The sequence below is a fragment of the Coenobita brevimanus genome, chromosome 39 (genome assembly GCF_032717465.1).
Source record: "Coenobita brevimanus isolate Jiangsu-jjx chromosome 39, ASM3271746v2, whole genome shotgun sequence".
Lineage (NCBI taxonomy): Eukaryota > Metazoa > Arthropoda > Malacostraca > Decapoda > Coenobitidae > Coenobita > Coenobita brevimanus.
Window position 1 is genome coordinate 27,430,257 of NC_136992.1, and position 23,574 is coordinate 27,453,830.

The following is a 23,574-nucleotide window of genomic DNA, read 5'->3' on the forward strand; positions in this document are numbered from 1 at the left end:
TTATAAGTTAGGAAATAAAACCCTATACACATCAGAAAGAGAGAAAGACCTAGGTATGATTATCAATAACAGACTATCTCCGGCTGACCACATCAGCGAGAAGGTACGGAACATGTATACACTGCTTGCAAATATGAGAATAGCATTCACATACATAAATGAAGACATGCTAAGAAGGATAATAACATCATTCATTAGACCAACCCTGAAATATGCATCAGTAGTCTGGAGTCCTCATCTCAAAAAGCATATAGACAAGATTGAAAAAGTTCAAAGGGCCGCTACAAGATGGATACCAAGCTTAAGGGACCTAAGCTATGAAGAAAGACTAAATAAACTGAATCTACCAACACTACAGGAGAGAAGGAAAAGAGGTGACATGATAATGCTATATAAGTGCATATCAGGAAAGGAGAAAATAGACATAAATGATTACTTAACATATGGAGAAGCATCAGCAAGAGGACACTGCAAAAAACTGCATGAGAAGAGAGGTGATAAAGACGTAAGGAAATTTAGTTTCCCAAACAGAGCAACTGATCAATGGAATGCACTACCGAATGAAATAGTGTGTGCCAAAACAATTCACAAATTTAAGGATATGTACGATAAATATGGTTTAAGACACGGGACAGTACGAGCTTGACTCATTCCTGTAAAGATACAATTAGGTAAGAACAATTAGGTAGGTAAGAACACACACACACACACACACACACACACACACACACACACTAATAATAATAATAATATTTAGCTGTTATGGAGATGTGTTTATTCTGCAAAATGGTAAAGATGGTGATGGAGAGGGACCCTTTCCCAAGGTGTCACTAGCATGCTGTAACTGGGTGGCTAAGCTGCCCACTTTAATAAACATTCCTCAGCTCTCTCCCTATTCCCTGAAAGGAGGACAATGGGCTACAGTTGAAAGTAAATTTTAGCCTGCACTCCACTGGGTTCACATTCAGACAAGTCTGGGGTTATGGCAACAACGACTATTACAACTAGATGACACTTTACAAATACTTCTCCTGATGAACAGTCAATTAACATTAATAAAATGAAGCATTATGAGGACTTGACCACCAAAGGATTGGAGACTCTGAAGATGTTAGGCAGCATGGAGGCCAAGTGTTGAAATAAATCTTCAGAGATTCCCTGCAAATAATACATAAAGTAAGTATACATGAAAGAAAAACATTCATTACAAACTCTTTATTTGCACTGCATATTCATTCTTATAAATTAATCCTTTCAATCCAGTAATGCAAATTTCATTTTATTCTTGCTTTCAAAAGCTTATTTGACTTTTCAACCCAGAGATCCATGTAGCATGAAACACTGCCTTACAAAATATATGTATGTAGGTATGAAGAAACCAGGTGTATAGGTCAGACATGAGGCCTCTCAAACTGGTCTCTCTCTCCACAGCACCTTTGTAATCCAACAATTAAGCTAGATGCAGCATAATGGTGCTTTTGCAGGATAACCCAGGCTTGGGACTAATGGTCTGGCTGAGCAAACTCTCTAGGAGTTTGAAAGATTTTACTTCATTGAAACCTTGTGTAAGACTTTCAACACACAAGAGGGTTCATGTTCAACCTCAAACATTTCATCACTGTCATCATCATCCTTACTGATACTTTTTTTTTTTTTTTTCCCCACCTAAAGATACAATGAGGGATCCAGAGAGAATAAATGAGAGTTCTGAAGTTAGAAGAGTCAACAGCATGGCCAGAGAGATGGACTACCCAATCATTCACAAGTAATTCATGTTCCAGGAATCTTGGCCCCATCTTACACCATCATTATCTTATTTATTCATCATTTTTTTTCATTCATCATCTAATCCTACGTCACCCCATAAGAAGCATAGGAGCCCGGGGCTAGGCAAGTTGGGCCTGACATTTAAGATGAGAGTGACTAGCCTCACTCATCCCTGGGTGGCATTACGTGAGCAATAAACCCAACCACACCTTGGATAATAAACCTTCACTAGCTCAATCCGACTGGAGCGCCGTTATTACCCACTAAACCACCAGGTGCCAAAATTTGGTTATATGGTTACCACCCAGCACAGTAAACAGTTTCCTGGTGTACAGGAAACCATTTGGCTTGTCACTCAGTGTAGAGTCACCCACAGGCAGAGGGAAGAGGAAAGAATGAAGGAAAGAACAACAGAAGAGGATGGAAGGAAAGAAGGATGAAGTATACTTAATTAATTATAAATACACTTTATATACACTTGCAAGATAGTCATTCCATCAATTATCACATCAAAAAAAGGGTATATCATACTTCATTCAATCAGCTAAATCCCTGTCAGTTCCCAAGCTTTCTCGCACACTCTTTTAACCATACCCAACCATATTCTTCTTGTCTATCATGCATCCTCTCATCCTCAGTCTCACTCACACACACCCTTTTCACCATACAAACATACAAAAAATATATATACTGTATATCTAATCAGAAACAATTATTTAATTAAATATGTATGCTTCTTTGCTGTACCTCACCTTTGGAACAAGGAACTGCATATTCTTCATCTCTGCTCCTCCCCATGAAGTCATCTCCATCATAAAGCCTTTGATGCATTTGTATACCAGTTCAGCACGCTTCTGGCACCATGACATGGTCATCTCCTGGAGTAACATGGAAAAAGTAAGTTGTCATCATCATCATCATCATCATAACCTCTTTTTCCCACTTAAGGATGGGGTGAGGTAGATTCCAGGAAACAAAGGAAGAAAAGGCACAAAAAATGCACACGCCCAGTGAAATGGGCCACTCTTTTATTCAACATTCAAGTTCATGGAGTCATTTCGTTATCTCACAGGGCTTACCATCTGCCTACATTTCCTTTGCACTTTCTTCATAGATGTGCTTCACATTACCTGCCAGATAAAGCCAATATGCTGACTATTAACCTAAACACAGACAAAAAAAGCCCATCTCATTTTACCCTATTGTGATGATATTACCCCTTTTGTGATGTAGGGGCCTGAAGTCCAGAATAGTTAAGAGTACAGGTATACCTTCATATATGATGCCCCTACATGCGATACCTTGGCTTAGCGCTGGGGGTAGAAATACCACCATACCCCGCCTAATGATCGCCAAACCCCAGTTTAACAATAAGTTTTTATTTTTTTTTTACCGATTTTGGTGATATTTTAGACTAAAATTGTATGTGAAGGTTGATTTATAAACTGTTTTTAGAGTTAGAGCAATGTGTTTTAACCATAGGTGGGGTGAACATTGTCATTTTGGGGTACAGTTTACTGAGCTTGGTTTTTTCCAGACTTATAGATGATGATTTTCAAATTTTACTTATTGGTATTAGTGAGTTATTTACATGTGTTAGGCTTAAGTCAGCTTCTTTTACAGCTGTTAGGCCATTTAGGTTGGCTTTAAACTTGTTTTGCAATTCATTTGGGTGGGTTTAGGACTTGGCTGGGGGGAAACCTGAGGCTCAAAAACGCATCCCTATATTTTACACGTTAAATCTACTCCGAGATATGATACCCCACCTAATGATGGGTTTTTACTTAACAAATTGGATCATTAAACCAGGGTATACCTGTACATGGCAAGTCTACTCCCCCACTTCGGCATTACTACAGGTTATTTACTTACTGTAACTATCATCCAGTTCTTGGTACATCAGGTTGTACTGAGGCCTAAGGTTTCGCTACTCAGTCCAAATATTTAAAGTGAGAGCGACTAGTCATTCACTCCAAAGCAATGTTATGTAAACAATATAACAAAGCCAAACTACCCATAAAGTTTGAACCTTTATGAACCACATCTAACTGGAGCACCTTAACCCAAAAAACCATCAGATGTCTATTTGCCGGTTATAAGATTAAAACTCAACAGAGTACCTACACTGATTTTTTTTTTATCGAGGCGAAGATGCTCTTGACAGGCTGGTGATGACTGGCTGAATGCAACATGTCCAAAAAACATCGTTGTATTTCAGATAATTACTGGTAATTTCTGGTTATTTTCTTAAATGCAATGATGTTATTTGGACATGCTGCATTCAGCCAATTATCACCAACCTGTCAGGTGCATCTTCACCTCGATAAAAAAAAGCAAAGTAGATGGTTTCCTGGTTTAAAGGAAACCACTTCGCTCATCATTCAGAGCTGAGGATATATATATATATATATATATATATAAGAAGAAGAAAAAGAGATGTCTAAATGATGTAAAACAGTTTAGTTTTTCAAACTGAAGCAGATACATTTAGAAAAGTTTGGAAGTGATGAGCTGGGCAAAGAACATCCATGTTTAAAAAAGACTGGATATATGTATACTGTAAAGGCAGACAAGACAACTTAAACCAAGCTCTAACTGTGTATAATACAAATAGGTAAATATGTACACAAATAAGAATCAGCTGCTTACCTCAGACATCGTGTTGGTGAGCAAGAGAGGAATGGTGAGTGTGGTGATGTCTCCAAGACAAGCAACCTGCAACCAATCACAGTGTAAATAAATATACCCTCAATTCAAATGTTACCATTACACACTGTGAGTCACCTCCTCTCTAAACAGCAATCACTTGACTTTAACTTGGTGCTGGAGAGGGACACTTTTATGTGGTAGGACCAGCATAACCATGCAGTGGATCTGCCTCATTATATGTATGTCCCTCATTTCCCTCCCTATCCTCCTAAAGAGGATTGTAGGTTGCAGGAGAACGGCATCTTCAGCCTTCAGTCTACTGGTTTTGCATCCACAAGAACTCTTAACTTGTTTACTTTCACACTTCCCTTCCACATGTTTAAAAACTCTGAACCAATGACCAATGATTAGGTTCACAAACTCGCAGGGAATACAGTAACAGCATCATCTCACAAATCAGAAATATTCTCCTTCACCACTCATCACCAGCTTCATTCTCTCAGCAGTTTTTGCTATGACCTCTCTCATAACTCCAACCATACTTATACAGAAAAACTACATGGACATCACACACCCTTTTCTCACTTGAGGACTGATACTGAATCTCATTCAAACATCAATCCACTCTTACATAAGGTTTCCTGCCATTATAAAATCTTCACAGTATTCACCAATTTTCCTTCCTCATTAGACATTCATAAAAAGCTACTCAGGGATGTCTGACTGTTTAACTGAACTGTCATAAATGTCTGGAATGAAAGGGTAGCAGAGGCGAGATTTAGGATGTGAAGAGATGGAATGGGGTACATGGGTTTGAGATTAAACATGGATAAAATAAAAGTTATGATATTTAGAGCAGGTGGTGGTACTGTCATAGCAGAAAGAGCATGGCCACGTGCAGGTTGCCACAAGGGTGTCGGAAGTACTGTAACTCCATTTCAGGCAGCGTTTGAAATAAGTGGGTGCATACGAAGTGTAGTGGTATAAGAGGAAGGCTGCAAAATAATGTCAATTTTGTGTGTGTGGTGTGTAGGGGAAAGCATTCAAAGGGAAGAAGTGGGAAAGGATTAATACTGCTGAAAAGTCTCGAGTCTGTGGAGGAGTTTTGTTATTTGGGGAACATTATATGTGCTGCAGGTAGGGCTGGTGCTAGCTCAGTAGCAAGGGTTAGATGTGGATGAAAAAAGTTTAGGGAGTTGTTGCCTCTCCTGACACTTGAAAGGGCTCTCCCTTTGTCGTAAGTGGTTCTTGTATGCAATATGTGTTAGGACAGTGAGGGTAGTATGCTGTAGGGTAGTGAGACTTGGGCAGTAATGAAGCAGGATATTTGTAGGCTCAAATGTACAATGCTAAGAATGATCAGATGGATGCACAGTGCGTCCTTAAATGACAGGCCTGGGGGTTAGTACAGTAAACCCTCTCTAATTCGAACCCTAATAATTCAGAAATCGGTTAATTCAGATCTTTTTGACCACCAGACAAACAATTTTAATTCAGATATAATTCGAAATAAGCAAGACAAGTCCGAAAAGGGTTCCAGTGATAAGTGGACGTGAACAGTTTTTGTAGTGATAAGTGTAGTAATAAATGTAATTTTTAAGAACTGTACAGTACCTTTGGTACAGTTAAGTGTACTGCACTATACTACTGAGTTGCAAAACTTCATTATCAAGGTTTGACTATTTTATTTGTTGTATTGTACACTCTTTGTGTATAAAGTAATATTATACTGTGCTCTACAATTTTTGTGCAAAAAAGACACGTTTTAGCAAGCGTGGGTGTGATTTGGGGATAGGGGCAAGCATCAGCTCCAATAATTTGGATTTTTGGATAATTCAACATAGGGTTCCCCCCAATTAATCCGAATTATAGAGGGTTTACCGTACTTCAAATGAAGAGTTTGTAGGAAGGATGGGACTTGAATGTACAGTATTAGTAATATGATGAGAAGAGGTAGACAGAGATGGTTTTGTCATTTTGAGAAGATGGAGGATGACAACTGGGCATGAAAAAAAAAAAAAAAAAACCTTGGCACGAGTCATACGGTGTGACCTCAGGGATAAAGGACTGAAAAGAGAGAGTGCTACAAATCAAACAACATGGGAAGTTGCCATTAGGTGACCAAGGCCAACGCATGCAAGCATACATGACACAGTACAGGAAACCATTTGGCTTGTCACTCATTACACAGTATTTTCTCATGCACTAAGTACTGTTATGTGTTGGAGATGTGTTAAAAAATATTACAATTTTCTGTTCATCTGGTACCGGAAACTGAGGGAAATTGGCTGGTCAGCTTTATACATATTTTGACAGTATTTTAAAACTTATTGTAAACTTAACAGCAAATAATATAATAAAATAAGGCAACTTATAATGAGAACTTATTGCAATTCAATAACAAGCATTCCAGAAGAAGTGTCTAACCTTCAAAACATTCCTGAGTCCGAGTATTACAGGATGGCGTGAATTTATGTCCCCCGAACGCAGTGTGTCATCCACTATCATGTGGAACACTACATGAACATCGGCCAGGTTGGAGTGTCGTGTCATGTAGAAGTCACCTGCCTTGAGATGCTGTGGTACTGGAGGTGCTGACTGTAAAGATAAAATACAATACCTCCTTATTACGTCTGGGATGTGTTCTAATATGTCATATTTTTCCATGCAATTGGTACTGTGCATTAGGGGAAATGGCAAATCAGCTTGACTAGAAACACTGGGACTTTAAGAGGCTGTTTTTCTGCAACTACATACACTTAAATGCAAAAATGAATATAGTATTATAAAAGTCAAGTAATAACTAGGACTTACTGTAGAATAAGCAGAATATTTTAATACTAGACATGTCCCAATCATGAGGTCAACTGACCCACCTGTGTCTCGTCATCATTTTCGTATTGTGGTGGTGGGTGATCACGGCGCCACTGCACCACCTGTGGCACAATGTTACGCACTCCCTCCAGCTGGTCGTCTAGCTCAGGAAAATGTAGCTCTGTTGATTTACTGCATACTCTTCCAAACTCTGTCATGTGATTGCCCACAGCACACCATTAGACTACTACAAAATTATCAATTTTAGCAGCAACTACAATAATAATGTAATTACAGCTCATTACAGTACCATCCAAACATTATACTGCAAAACTGTTCAACACCACACAACACTATCATCATCATCAGTGTTCACTATCTCATTATTTGTTGCAATGTGCAAAACTGACATACATGTCTGCAATGTACACAGAAATAAAACCCAGCTCAAACCGGCACATCACCTCGCTTGATGCCAATGTATGTGTTGATGCGGTCATCAACCAATAACACGAGGCCATTAAGGTTGTGTGAGTAGAGACTCATTGATGTCTGAATCCTCTGAGGTGGGATATCACTGAAAGAAAAAAAATCCCTTATCACACCCTTTGAGGTGGATGACCAGCCTACTTACCCTTGTGGCATTACACAATCACAAAGCTCTAGTCACCTCTTGGGAATGAAGTCTATGCATGAGGCAAAGTTGTCGCTCCAACTGGGATGTTCTAACCACTAGACCACCAGACGCACAGCATGGATGAATGGAGTGGTACAATCACGGACAAAAGTTCACCTACTATTCTATGGCATCTACTGTAATACTCACTTAAGGCATCATGTCTGAATTATATGAAAGGGAATAATTTTTGGCCAGAAAAACATATCAAGTCTCTCATACCGTAGTAACATCAAAGAAAGAATTATCTACAGCCTGAGAAATCTATCAAGCCTCACTCAACCCAAGATTATTAGCCTGCAAATACTGTATAAATGTGAAGCAGAGGAGGTGAAATTTTATGCAAACTGGAATGGAACATGGTTGTGATTGTCCACTTTCATGTGTTATTGAAGTAGATGTAAAAATGATCATGGAATAAGTCTGCTGAATGCTGAAGATATGTTATATGACAAAATAATAACAAATAAGTTTGCTGAGTTTCTGTGACCTTACACTACTGAAGAACCAAAATTGAATGCAGGAATCCAGTCACTTTAGCCAGACAATCCCAAATATAACTTTTGAGATTATGTTAAAGGTCTGTCTATGTTGTGAGAATGAGGTGAGTATTATAAGAGTGGTTTGATATGAGGGACTGCAGTACAGTGAAGGTTGAGTGGGCTTTACAAGTTGCATTTACATTTAGTGCTGCTGCTGATGCAGCAAAGGTTGATGGCCTCATCATAGTCTGGCAATATTAACTTGTGTCTCTCTCTGGCAAAGGCAGTTTCTGTGGAACTGAACATTTAGCGGCGATTCATGGAGGACGTTGTTTGGCTGAAAGTTCCGGATGGCTGTGGGAGCCATGTGTTTGCATATTTGTTAGTGTAATGCTGGGTGGAAGAGAAGTGATGTTTTCATGGCAGTGTAGAAAAGCACTTCATTTTTTGTTTACATGAGACGGAAGCAGTTCTGTACTCCCTGAAACAATCTGCTACACTGGGTAGTTACTAAGCAATCAACAAATGGATGCCTAGTTGCTCAGTGGGTTAAGATACTCCAAATGGAAATGGCCCATAATGGCTAATAAGTCCAAGGTATGGTTGGAGTTTATTGCTCATAATGCTTCTAATGGGAAAGCAACTGGTCATTCTCACCTTGAATTGTCTAAACTACATAGCCCTGACCCAGGTCTGTACATTCCTGATGGAGAAATACAAAATCAGAGTTTATTGTACAAATGAATAATTAAAAGTTAGGGGAAGTTAAAATGTGGAACGTAATGTTACAAAGCCAGCTGGACTGTCAAATCTTATCCACAGTTTTACCATCTGTATATTGGGTTGGTGAAGTTTTTGGTCATACCTATCTGTCTGTTTGGATTATAACTTTGAATGCTGTGGTGTATACGGCACAAAATTTGTATATCTGTAGCTACTGACTACATCTAGGTAACTGTCAAACACTGGCATGAAGGCCATAAATCAAAGATCAAGGTTGCTACGGTAAAAAGAGATCTATTGCCAATTTGCCATGCCGGAGGTTATAATAACACATATGTCTTCAGCAGAGCTAAAAAGAAAATTTACAGGAAATAAATCTATTATAGAAATTATGAAAAAATCATGTAAATACCAACCTGGTTTGAAACATAGAGTTTTTATTTAAATTTCCTATAGGGCAGGATGTCTAGACCACCACCACCACCACCAAATAATAAAATAAAATGAAATATAAATTAATAATAATAATAATAATAATAATAATAACAATAATAATAATAATAATAAGTAAACAAATAAAAACATTTCACTTCCTTCAAATGTATGGGCTTGAGGCAAGGCTAATACAGTCCAGTACATTTACCAATAGACAACCAGCTTACTCCCTTCAGAGGCATTATATGGCTGAAAAACTCCAGTCACTTATGGGGGATCAAACCATTACAATGAGTAGACCAGTACACCATGATTGCCATACACTTCTCTTTCCCCTTTTCCTTTGTGCGAGGGGAACAACTATACACGAATTTCAACCTTCTGGGAGTCTACCTTGCTCCCAGGCCAATCTGCAAATCTTCCACATCCATTCTATCACTAACTCTGCCCTACATTTCAATATTTTGCCACACACTCCATCAATTCTTGGAACTCTTCCCATTTTGACTTTCTTCATTGCTTCCAATATTTTCATCCTACAAAGAAAAAAATCTGTAATTACAAACCTTGCCTGGTGAGCCTGGTACTTGCATAGCTGGAGTCCGTGTGCTGACAGGAGGCGAAGGTTGTGCATCTGCTTCATCTGTGCACCCAAGTGTATGGTGAAGCTTTCCTCCTGGGCCGGCTCTGTTGACTCCACAACCACTGTGTCCGCTCCAATGGCCACAAAGTCCCTGATGATATTATTACCAGGGTATTACACATACCGGTACATTATTTCTTGAGAGGATTTTCTGTAATAAGTAACAGTTTCTTTAATCTACTGACAGAGATCCAGTCAGAAAGAACATATATGCCTATGACTTTCAATTAATCAATGCAAAATACAAGGATTTATGCAGCCGAACACTCATTTTCTTCTGTATGAAGCAAACAGACACACTAAGTATGAAAAATGGCTCTAAAGCCATTTTATGACATCACATAAGCATTTGTGGGGTCACAGGCACAATTTCTGCCATATATATGATAACACTATCAAGACACTGGGTAGACAAGACTCCATAATGTCATCTGAGGTTATGAATAAAATGGGTACAAGCAAACAACACACTCATCCAGTTTCCTGAAACACCACTCAAGTACCCACAGAGAGGACACCATTCATGGATTACTGTCAATGGACATTTTCTGATAGTTTACGTAACATATAGGTCCACGGGGGATGGAGTGGTGTCAATGCCTCAGGTGAAAAAGAATGGATGGGTTTCTCTATTCATTTTGCATGGTATATGTAGAGTAGGATTCAACAATTTAACATTTACCAGTATTTATTTGAAATTGGTGCATTTCGAGATAAAAGTTCACCTAATACTGTATATCTCCTCTTCTGTGCCTCACTTTCCTCTACTGGCTAATATTACAATGCAGACAGAGACTTCGTATGTTTCTCCACCCACATAAAATCATCTGTTGTGATGCATCACAGAGGGAAACTGATGGACATGCCCTAAAGTGTGAAGTATATGCAGTGAAACAGGAGAACTTTTGTCCCTGACTGTACAGTTTTCAAAAGCACCTCCAACACCGGCATGGAGAGAAGAACCACAACTGTTCAGAGAGTTAGAGAGCAGAAATATCTACTGAGGATTTCAAACCTTTCATTTGAATGATTTTTTTTTTTTTTTTTTTTTTTTTTTTTACTTCAGTCTTGCTTCTTCCATATAACTCATCCAAATCAACAACTTTATCCTTAGGTGAATATAGTCATCTATCAATAGCAAGAATTACATAATACCAATGAGTGAGGGGGTTAATCAATTTAGCTGTGGAATAAACAGGTCTCCAAAACAACTGACTGCTATCATTGATCACTATGTTTTTTGCATTCTAAAATTCATTTGACAATTATACGTTTCTGAAGTGCTCAGCAGCCAAATGAATGACGGCAAAAAAAAAGTACTGTACATACAAGCAAACTTATAAACACTTTAAGCTACAATCTTTCAGTCTGATGCCATTTTTCTGTTTCAGTCCAGCTGCCCTGAGATTATTCAGCATAGGAGAGATTTTTCAAACCAAGCAGGTTAGATATAGCCTTAATTAACCCCCTCACAACTACAGGTCCTCCAAGAAATAAAAACATCTCATCATCAAAGTGATGGGATTAAGAGAGTTTACATATAAACTAAAGCCCCAGATTTGTTGCTTAATGTACACTGAAAGCTACGTGGCATACAAGATATTGTAGCACAACTTTCTCAATAATGCATTGTACAATGATGACACCTTTTTATCACCTTGCACACTACTGAGGCAAACTACTGTACGTCAGTAAAAGAAAAACATAAGAGACAATATTCAGGTACAATATGCATAAAAAAACAATGCCAAAGAGGTGCTGCAGTCTCCTATGCCACCAAGAATATGGCCTTAAGTCTGACACAAGTGGTATAGGAGATGACTTACTTAGGTGTGACAGGAGTCTGAATTTCCTTTCCAGCAAAGGACTCTGTGACAAAGTTGCGGAACTCACGCCTCTGGCTCTCTTTCAACCCAGTGATGGTGGAGTCCCACTGCACCTCTGCTAACTGCGCATCCTCCAAATGCCGTGCCGCCAGTTTGTTGACATCATCATCTGTTAAGCCAGATCCAACCTGACTCACTGTCTGGCTCATCTCCTGTGTCTGCCTGTACAATATAAAGTATTATACAAAATGTCCCAGGATGTGTGAAACATATGTACTGTACAGAGGGACAACAAACTGACTACTATGCTAATGCATCTACTTCGCACTTACAACATGTCGGTTATTTTCCACCCTGATACTTTGTATCAGTGAATATCACCTACAGGTGGATAAACATAGTACTAAGCCCTTCTTAAGTCAAGAATATAAAAAAAGAATCATCATTCATTCATAGATTCATCATCCAATCCTACGATGTCCCATGAGGAGCAAAGGAGCCCGAGGCTAGGCAAGTTGGTCCTGACATTCAAGATGAAAGTGACCGGCCTTACTCAACCCTGAGTGGCATTACATGAGCAATAAACCCCAACCATCCCTTGGATATAAACCTTCACCGGCTCAATCCGATTGGACCGCCGTAATTATCCACTAAACCACAAGGCGCCAAAATTTGGTACATGGTTACCACCAAGCATAGCAAATGGTTTCCTGGTGTACAGGAAACAATTTGGCTTGTCACTCAGGGTAAAGTCACCCATAAGCAGAAGGACGAGGAAAGAATGAAGGAAAGAGAGACAGAAGAGGATGGAAGAAAAGACGGATGGAGGAGAGAAAAGGGTAGACACCTGAGGGCAGTACTACATCGGGTGAGTGGATGGTGAGTGCCCCCACTGACCACATAAAGAAATATCAACCCTCTCATAGCTTAGCAATATCAAGGAGAAACATTTATCACCAGAGAAATATACCAAGCCTCTCTCATCTTAAGAATATCAAAGAGAATCATCTATGGACAGAGAAACATACCAAGCTCTCTCAGCCTAGGATTATGAAAGACAAACATTTATGGGCAGAGAAATATACCAAGCCCCTCTCTGCTTATGGATAATAAGGAAAGAATCACCTATAGACAAAGAAAACATAACAAGCCTCTCAACTCAAGAGTGGCTACCTAGGAGAATCATATACATCACAGACAAAGAAACATACCAAGCCACACTCATCTTAGGAATATCAAATACTCATACAGAATCATGTATGAACAGAGAAAAATAGCAACCTTTACTCAGCTTACAAATATTAGTCAGTAAAGGAAAACAACCGGCAGAGAGGTGAAATATTATACAAACTTTTGACCCTAATTATCCACAACAAAAGACCTGGGGAGAAGAGTGATGTGCATGTGCATATAAATGGGAGTCATGTGCCACCTTAATACTTAGGCTACTTATGTATATGTCTCCTGCCAGTTCAGAAAGCGTCAAATAACCACCAAAAACTGAAACTGTACAGTGGCCATGGAATAAATGAAAATGGTATATTAACAGGTCACACATAATAATTTTACTTTTTTTTTTTTTTTTTTTTTTTTTGACAGAGAGAGAGAGAGAGAGAGAGAGAGAGCGAATATTATGCAACTCCTGCACTTTACCATAAGATTTTTTAAAAAGCACCTTGAGTACAGCAGTCCCCACTACCTTTCACGTATCTGATGGAGGGCATCCTCGCGCTGAGCAACCAGGGAACTGACGGCAGCGGCAAAGGAGTGTTCCAGCCCCAGGAGATTGGCTGCAGCTGGAGAGTGGACCAGTGAGTGATACATACTGGCCACCACCTCACTCTCACAGCCTCCTTCACCAACCTTCCTATCCTGCATGTGACAAGGGTTCAAGTCATTAATCAGAGCAATACTATTCACTTATCTACCAACTGTTAACAATCAGACATAACCTGCTGTAAATATGCAAAGATGGGAGGATGATATGAACCTGTGAGTAACGTGTGGCCCAGGCTGCAGCCACTTCAGGCAATGAGAGGCGGCCATCCCTCAGGTTGTCTATGGCACGCTGGTCCTGTCGACGGTGGTGTTCCTCTGTCCTCTCCCGCATGAATTCGCTCAACTTCTCACTCAGCTCTGTTCACCATATGCCATCATCAATACTGTCCTCATTAACTTCATCATCAATACTGTCAGTAATAGGAATATCATCATCATCATCAATGATACAGGTACTATAGTATCATCATAAACAATATAAACAATATTGTCATTATAAAATCATACTCATCAGTGGAAATATCAGCGTCATTGTTAATATCATCATTGTTACCATTATCAGCATCATCAATGGTATCAATAAAATTGTCATCATCAATTCAGTACCTGTACACCATGATAATCATTATTAAATCATCATTACAAGGTGGGATAGGTGGAAAGGATTTGATGGGCTGGGAAGAAAGTAGTGACTGTGATGAGCTACAATGGTGGTGGGTAGTATGCAGGGCAGGATGATTACACTCTGTGAGGCTAGGCATTTTATGAGGGGTGGTACGAGGGGTGGTACAAGCAATGGTAAGACGTGAATAACAGACTTCTCTCTGAAGTCTGATATGATGAAGCAAAAAAAATGAGCGGGTGGGTAGTGATGTGGGTTAGATGGGTTGGGATGGTGGTGAGGAAGAGGGAGAAGTAACAAAGACTGATGACAGCTAAAGAGTAAATGAGGTAGGGGAAAAAACAAAGAAAAATAAAAAAGGCACTATATAACAGTTCAAAAAACGGAAAAGCACACCACTAAAAAGGGCTACACCTTTTGAATATGGGCAATGCTGGTGAAAGGAAGATTTAATTTCCAGACTTCCCTTTCAAGCACAAAACTGGTGGGCAGACAGGCAGGGTAGGACTGGATGAGACTGTGGCATGTGGTAGATAAAGTAAAACAACCAAACTCATTTTACCCCTTTCAAAGTCTAGGGGGTTGATGCTAGGATACACAGTATAGCACATTTAAGGGTAGATGATCATCCTACTTCCCTTGATGGCATTATGTGGCTGAAAAAAAACCTTCAGTCACCACTTCTGGACTGAACCTATGCAAGGCCGTACCTCTGACCGGGATGTTTTAACCACCAGACTGTCAGGTAAAGGCTGGTGTCATAATCCCAGCAAAGAAAGCCTAGTACTGTACATTGTTTAGTACCTGTATTGCCACGGTGATTATTTCTCTCAAAACTTTCCCCCAGTGCATGGAAAACAAAAAGAAAGCAAGAATGCCCTGCTCTTGTTTTTGTGAAATTTAAGACAATGTCAACTTGCTTCCAACTGAGTTATGGGATGATTTCACTTAAATGGTGAAACTAGTGTACAGTACAAGTAAAGCACATCATTCTGTTACTCAGGAGGTGAAGAAAATTAAACACTATACAGTACAAAAAAGACACTGATGAATCAGTGTAAGACTTGATTACAAACTGATAGTTATTATAAAAGTGAAATAATGTCATGATATCTCAGGAACTATCTTGTACTTCAGTGCTTAATAGTATCAAGTTTTCATCTGAATGATAAGGCAATGAATTCTGAGTCTCCTTCTTGCACCAAAATTTGACTAGTCAATGTTTTGAAACATGGCTTGCCTTGTCTGCTTTTATGGATGATGTCTGCTTTTATTAGCCTGCTGTGTGGTAATATTATTCCCAATATTTCTTGTGAAAATGAGTAATTTGAAAGCAGTGTGGAAATATGTGGACATTGAAACACAAATGAGATAGTCCTAGAGCACTGAGGTGACAATGTGGATGTGCTGGAAAATGTTAAGAGAAGCATCCTGATATGGTTTGGCCATATGGTGTAAATGAAGAGTAAGACATTGATAGGAAAGTATATATAAAAGAGGTAGAGGAAGAGGGGGGGTAGAGAGAGATGAGGGATGAGGTGGAAGAATAGAATGGAGAAGCATGTACGGGAGGGTGGTGAGAGATAAAGGAAGGACTGCCTGATGGAAAAGAACAAGATGACAAGAGGCAATTTGTTTATGGTCACTCCCTCTAGGGTCAAGGAATCTAATTTTTTACAGATGATGGATCTTGTGGTCTCCTTCTCTGTTTTAACTGCCTAGCCTAACTACAGTACAGTATATCCAACCCTCTACAAGCTAAGGACACATTAATAATGTATGTGAAGGATGTGTTAAAAAAAAAAAAAAAAAAAAAAAATTGTTGGTACAACTAGCCTATAACACATTTCACTGTCACTTAAACACAATGCAGTGAACTGCTGGTCAGGTTCATAAAATTAATATGAGTAGAACCTACATAAACTGAAATGCAGATACCATATGGCCTAAATATGGCATGTTCAACCACTGCATGACCTTCATTCCCAATGCTTGAGGTACATGAGCGTGTGAAGGACCACTGTGCATTTCCTTCCTCCTCCTCCATCTCCCTCACACCAAGTCTGTTTTCATCACCATTCATTTTAAGTACAATAACTGTGTTATGGGTGTGTACCAATGTGTTGTTAGGGTTCCTTATGAATGTTTGGTACTTTTAAGACAAATTTAGGGAAGGTTGGGACAGGCTGGGGGGGGAAAGGATCATTAAGGGTGACACAGGGGGGAAGTTGGAATCTATCTATCTATCTATCTATCTAAAGCCAGATGCCTTAATCCAATATGAGATGGCTGTTCATCTTTGAGTTAATGGTTTAATTCTATTTTTCCCACAGGTTCTATTGTTTCTGTAACACAAAATTTCCATAACACAACACAAAGTTATGACTAAAATGTAACATTATAGGAAAACTCACTGTACACAAAAGAAAAGTAGAAATACATAGCTGCATCAACTATAGTGAAGAAGTGGTGGCCATATGAGTATCATTTATGGCTAAAACTGCATAAAGGAGTACCAAAGAAGTAACCAATACACACTGAATAGTTTTAAGTGTGGTGGTAATTCTGAGTTAAATCAGGAATCAATCTGAGGGGGGCCAGGCTTCATTTACTTAAAAAAAAAAAAAAAAAAAAAAAAAAAAAAAAAAAATCTAGGTGGAAAGATAAGAGTGCAGCAGTACGCTGGTGACAGGGAGAGTGAAAAAAAAAAATAACTGAGTAAGAAAAATAAGTACGGACAAAGCAGCCTCTGGGCAGATCTGTTATGATCATCCCCTGTTGGAGGATTTCCAAAGAAGAGCAAGCCATCAGAGGTGACAATGCCACTGCTACTGATGATGATGATGATGATATCCATCTGTTCCATAAAAATGAATTACTCATTTGCAACAAAATTTCAGAACCATTTAGCCATGAATGCTGGGTACCCAACAGGCTAAGGGACATACTATCGATTCACCAATAATAAGATATTTTGGTCCAAATCTTAAAGAATCTTATGGAAATTTCATGCTAATAAGAAAAAAAAAAAAAAAAATAGAAGAAAGGAGTTTTATTCCAATTTCCCACACTGTTACTCTTAAACCTTCTCTAACCTTTCCCAAATCTGCCAAAAAAGTACAGTACCAAGCATTCATAAAGAAGCCCATCATCACATTGATATATACACTTATAATTACAGTAATGTACACTTATTATACTTATGATGAACTGTGATGGTAGATGGGCTTGGTGTGAAGACAGTGGAAGGAGGAGGTGCACATTGGTCTGCTGTGCAGTCACGTGCCTCATGCTGCACTAACAAGGTTATGCAGTGGGTGAAAATGCCATATTATCCCTACACTGTTTTTTGGGCCAACATTTTGCATTATGTAGGTTCTACTCGAGTTACACTAATCGTATCAATCTGACCATCTGCTTGTTACCGTATGTAACAGGTAAATCATACAGCAGACATATAAAAGGCAAAACAGATTGTACTTGTGGCAATAACAATACTATCATTATCATGTGAAAATGAACCTTCTGCTTGCTGGTTCATACAACTGGCTGATGGGCAATAAGATGCATCAGGCTGCAATGCCTGAAGTTTTCTACTTCATAAGAGGATGTTTGTATGAATTTGTTGCCACAGAGGAGACAGTTCACTTCTCTCCTTGGTTTTGTGACTGAGTTGAAATGATTCTCATACCTCAGTGAGTTTAGTGGCTGTTGTATGAGTAGCTGCAAACTGTCTTTCTAGCCATTATAGCAAATCAGCAAGGAATGAAAAAAGCAATGAGATAGTGAGAAGATGGTGTGACTCACCTTGGTGGAGGTACACTGGAATGTTATGGTGGTGGCAGAGGCGGTGTGCAAGCTCTATGGGGCAGGTGGTGGCGGGGATGGTGACAGGAACACACACAGTCACTGTACGACCACCACTGCCTCCCAGCTGCACCTCACACATGCATTCCTCCCCACGTAAACTCCCAACCATCTCCCACTATCTGGGGAACACCAGATTTTACATGATTCCAGTTTTCATGATCTGAGTGTCAAGTTCATCACTCTTTCATTCACTGAAAGCTGGTACTGTTATGAATATATAACAGTATTTATGATTTCTCTTCAGTCTCTTAACTATAATACAGTACCAGTATTTATTTTACTATTCTTTTTTATTATTTATTTATTTTTTGCCATACTAGCCTCAGCATCTAGGATTCTTCAAGCCTTAATCCCTGTTTAGCAGTGCTGGAGATGGATGCTTTTACATAGTGGCACAGACATAGCATAATAAAGTGGCTTCTCTTCCCTGGCAAACAAGCATCCCTCAGCTCCTTCCCTGGTCAACAAAAGCAGAGTGATAGACTGCATGGGAGGGGCAACTCCAGTCTGAGCTCACTGAACTTATGTTTAGATGAGCCTGGGGAGACAACAACCAAATTAGTATTATCCAAAGACATCTAAAGGAATGTAGATTTCTCTCTACAGGATAAGGTGGTATAAATATCTCAGATAGGACTCCATAAATTATGGGTTGCAAAACTTCTGGTACTGTATACAATATAAAACAAGAAGAAATGTTCATTTGAAAGTACAGTATATCAACTGCTATTTCTTCCTACAAGATATGGATATCTGCTGAGTATTTACCAATGCTACTGTTCCTGGAATCAGATAAACATACCGAGTAAGTTGCCTGACTCATGCAACTTTTAATTAATATTACTGGACAAACTGATGATCTGTTCTTACTTTTGTGTGGCACTGTACCAGAGATTGAAGAGAATTTACTTTTTCAAACCTAACCAAAACAAATTTCAACTTTACCTTAGACACTGGCCTCACATTCCTGAGAAAATAGGAGCAGGAATGGGAAAGTACCAGTTACTTTCACATAGGATGTGGCAAAACTGAGTTGCCAAGCAGCAACTGTGCAGGTGACTGGCTAAGTAAATTATTTGACTCTTGTTCTGGCCACCAACTGGCCAGATTAAATACAGTATAATAATGTTCCATCTCCATTAAGTGACTTCCAACAGAAGTCTCATAAAACTTATGGTGTTTAAACAGGTAAGATCTAACTCTATGACACCTGTAAAATAGGCTTAAATGAAATTAAAACCAATAATGTACTTCACGTAACACTTTCTGCTTCTACAGGTAGCAGAAGAATTGGCAAACCTTCGCTCATGGCTCTACCGCTACACTGAGTGGATGGCAGGTATCCCTACCTACCATTACTATAGGTTCAAGTATTACATGGTTGATATGAACACAGTATTCTTATCATCTTTAGAATGAAGATATATTAGAAATAACTGCCACACAGAACACCCCTCTTATTTTGATGAGAAAATGTCAAAGAGCACAATGAAAAAGTCTTCGTGACACTATGGGCCAACTGGAGGAAAAAAAAAAAAAAAAAATGGAGGGGAGCTCCCATTAACTATCAGCCTACAGCCAGATGCCTTAATCCCATAAGGCATGGCCATTCGAGTTACCGTAAGATGGGGGTAACTGGGCACTTAGCAAGGAAACCAGGCACCCACTAAGTTATTTGCAAACTTTCCTATATAAAACCTATAAATCTTTAATTTTCTAAACTTTTCTGATGTTAATTGTATAGCTAAGTCCCCCAGCAATAACATAACTCAAAATCAACAGTTAGAAATAGGAAAAAGTAGTCCACTGATCCTTGCACGCATAATAGTTAAGTTTTCAAAAATTCACAGAAGCCTCAATATTGGAAATGCTAAGGGTAAGTTGCCTACGTTAGAAGTTAGCTAGAGAAATCTACTTATGCTCATTTATTGGACATTATCAAAGGTCGGATGGGACCTAGTTAACATGTGTCTATAGTTAAGCATTACTGGGTAATGGCAAGGGTAACCCAGGTGGGGTAACTGGGCACTTTGGGGAGGGCAAATGGTCACATTAACTAATTTTCATTATTTAGTTTGTAAATATGTCTCAAAGACTCCTTGTCATCTATTGCTATATTGCTAAGTTTCAGGGATGCACCTGGACCTGAATCTGTTCGCTCGTTTGTCCACGGAACCGCAGTGATGATGCAGAACTAAAAAATCCTGAGTAGCAGGAGTACACCTATTTTCCCTGCTTATGTTATATATAAGTTTATGTCATATATTATGTTTACCTGCCAAAGTTTATGTTATTTACTAGCAGTCAACAGTAATGAGCACCTTCATACACAAATAAAAAGGTCTGGGTACCCGGCTACCCCATCGTGTGGGGTAAACAGGCACCCAACTTCTTTTATTTCTAAGCAAGTTGTTTTTGTATCCTTAAGTATGTGTCTGGTTCCAAAAAGCAGCCCTAAATGAGTTACTTAAAAACATTTTTCACTTTTTCCAAATTCCTGCACATCTCTATAATACTGACCAAAAAGTGGTAAAAATGGTGTCCAGTTACCTCATCTTATGGTAGCTGTTTTACAAGGAAGGGCACTAACCCTCCACAAACCCACCTGTTGACACATCAGGAACACATAAGGTTTGGTTCTACGGTTGCCACCCAGCATTGTAAATGGCTTCCTGACTTACAGGAAACCATTAGGCTTGTCACTCAATCTAATGCTGCCTGGCATGGAAAGAAGAGTAATAAAAAGTGACAGGAAAGATGAGAGAAATAGGAGGAGAGATCACAGACACAGAAAAAGAATGCTAAAGGTGAAGGACGAAGCAGGCAACACTACATCAAGTGGATGATGGCCACTGCTCCCATCAACAAATGATGAATATTTAGTGATGTGGATTATTTTCCATAACTGTATCATTCATATATGACACCCAAATTCTGAAGAAATAACGGTAACATGTATGTTGCTAAAGAGCACCAAGTAAAGTTTGTTGACATCTGCGTTTCTGTCCTACAGATGGCAAAGGGTTGATTTAGACTCGAAACTCATTCACCCACAACCTGTTCTGCCGTTGGATGCACAAAGTTCCCCTGTGCAGAAAGTGCTCCTTCATTCTAGTGCACATGCACAAGACCATTTGTGCATGCATGGTAGCTGTCGTCAGTGCAGTTGTCATCTGCACAAAGTTCCCCTACAGGAAACCTAATGATAAAACGTACCCTAACCTAGCTTATTCTGACTGAGAGTTTGCCCCCCAGGCCCCCCTGATTTTAACCACCTACAAGAACTTTCTCCATGTATGAGCTTTGTTCATATGACACAATTAGTGGATAATATTTGGTAATTCTTTACCAAACAGGCACAGCGATTCCACCTACTGTATATTACAACACTCTCACCATCTGAAGGCAAGTCATTTTGGTACATAAGCAACATGGATAGTTAAACTGTTCCATTGTGACTGCAAGAGGTGACTGGAAAAAGACAAAATATAACTATTTTGGGGTACTTAAGGAAGCGGCCAGATTCCCCATGGCAATGTTTACCGATGATTTCCAACTGGCCGCATTGTTAACCATCACTCCGACTTGACACGTCAATGTATCCTGAGTCAAAGCACTGAGAAATTCAATGATTTAACCAAACCTAACTGACCAAACCATACCTAGTCCAACTTAACCTCACTTATGTTTGACAGCCAGCTTTTAAATTTAAAAATGCGCATTAGGAACGTTAAATATGGCCGGCTACTGGTAGATATCAGCAGAATATATATCCATCCATCATCCAATCCTACACTGCCCCATGAGGAGCATAGGAGCCCAGGGCTAGGCAGTTGGTCCTGACATTTAAGATGAGAGTGACCAGCCTCACTCATCCCTGAGTGGCATTACGTGAGCAATAAACCCCAACCATCCCTTGGATATAAACCTTCACCAGCTCAATCCGATTGGAGCATAATAATTACCCACTAAACCACCAGGTGCCAAAATTTGGCTATATGGTTACCACCCAGCATAGTAACTGGGTTCCTGGTGTACAGGAAACCATTTGGCTTGTCACTCAGTGTTGAGTCACCCATAGGCAGAAGGAAGAGGAAAGAATGAAGGAATGAAAGACAGAAGAGGGAGTGTATGCATTCTAAATCCTCATTTATGGCTTTTAGAGTTAAGTTTATAGAATTCCCCAGTAGCTGTGGTAATCCAGGAATAATAACAAGTAACCTGTAAACGATTCATTGCAACAGAAAAGACTGAAAGGTCGTGCCAGTTTGGTATACCGTAGAATTAATATTTAACAGATGCCACAGCTGGAAGTTGAAGTGTACTCTGTTTATACCTCATCATTGTCAAATACTTTTATTCTATGATACTTCAGTAAAAAATGAGCCCTGGAGGTTTTAATGACCTCAGGGGATTACCAACCTCAAAGGGGGGAGGGCAAGGGAGGATTAATTTGCGACGAAGGTATCATAGAAGAAAAGTGTCAGCAAATGGTGATATATACACAGAAAACACTTCAAACTACTTGAATTCCAGTTGTGGTTTCAGTTAAATATTTAGCTCGTTCGTTAGGCTTGGTTAAATCTTAGGTTTATAGTCACCGATGCGTTCTTATGACCATGTTTAAGACACTATCATACAAAATTGTGGGATTTTTGCTTTCATATTACGGTTCATAAGTTTACAGCACAAGTAAGCTGAGGTGGGTTTCTGGTTAAAGGAAAGCAATTGTCCACTGGGACCTGTAAAATTACCTCGTCCCGCACCAGCCGTCAAGAAGTCAAAACACGGGAGGCGTTCTTCTGTCAGTGATCAGCTGATTGACAATGCATACTTGCGTGGATATATTTCCATCGAAGTCCTCTTCCTTTTGTTATTGGTAGCTTGATAATATAATAACTTTAATAAATGACGGCAAAAATCCTAATGTATGATGTATTCGTTTGACAAAAGGTGCTATAAACATAATTAACCATGAAGAATTCAATGCAGAATTGCCAATTTAGCAGTTTTTTTTTATGTTAGGTCTTGATATCTGCACCCCCTTTTAACAAAAAATTTAATATCTAGGCAACAAGAATCTTTCAGTATTCTGGATTCATCTAGATATTTCAGGTATGTTACAGAAATACTGGCAAATTTGTAGCGAATTCTGGGGAATTTTTTCCATCTGACACTAGTCTAGCAATTTTTGAAGATAGCATTAAAATGGTAACCTGTAATCAGGGTTGCCAGGTGCGCGCGTTTCGCGCCAGATTGGGCGATTTTGGAAGATGATTTGCGCTTAA

The 23,574-nt window shown here is 39.2% G+C and overlaps 1 protein-coding gene across 1 annotated transcript; it reads right to left on the reverse strand.

Annotated features, from left to right (window-relative positions):
- Positions 1 to 1,025: 1,025 nt before the first annotated feature.
- On the reverse strand, positions 1,026 to 18,395 carry LOC145396761 (FERRY endosomal RAB5 effector complex subunit 3). Its single transcript, XM_080270047.1, has 11 exons — positions 18,224 to 18,395; positions 13,968 to 14,151; positions 13,715 to 13,882; positions 12,016 to 12,237; positions 10,113 to 10,280; positions 7,695 to 7,807; positions 7,293 to 7,441; positions 6,844 to 7,014; positions 4,417 to 4,482; positions 2,520 to 2,645; positions 1,026 to 1,158 (listed from the first exon to the last, which is right to left on the reverse strand). The coding sequence occupies exons 1-11, from the start codon at positions 18,393 to 18,395 to the stop codon at positions 1,069 to 1,071; spliced, it is 1,629 nt and encodes a 542-aa protein (XP_080126173.1). The 3' UTR covers positions 1,026 to 1,068.
- Positions 18,396 to 23,574: the final 5,179 nt, after the last annotated feature.

Excerpts from the sequence above, each read along its gene's own strand:
- LOC145396761 (XM_080270047.1), bottom strand. The coding sequence starts at position 18,395 with ATGGTTGGGAGTTTACGTGGGGAGGAATGCATGTGTGAGGTGCAGCTG. Across the intron at positions 12,238-13,714 it reads CTCCATCAGATACGTGAAAG|GCAGACACAGGAGATGAGCC; the intron begins GTAGTGGGGACT and ends TATATTGTACAG. Across the intron at positions 7,442-7,694 it reads ATACATTGGCATCAAGCGAG|AGTTTGGAAGAGTATGCAGT; the intron begins GTGATGTGCCGG and ends ATCACATGACAG.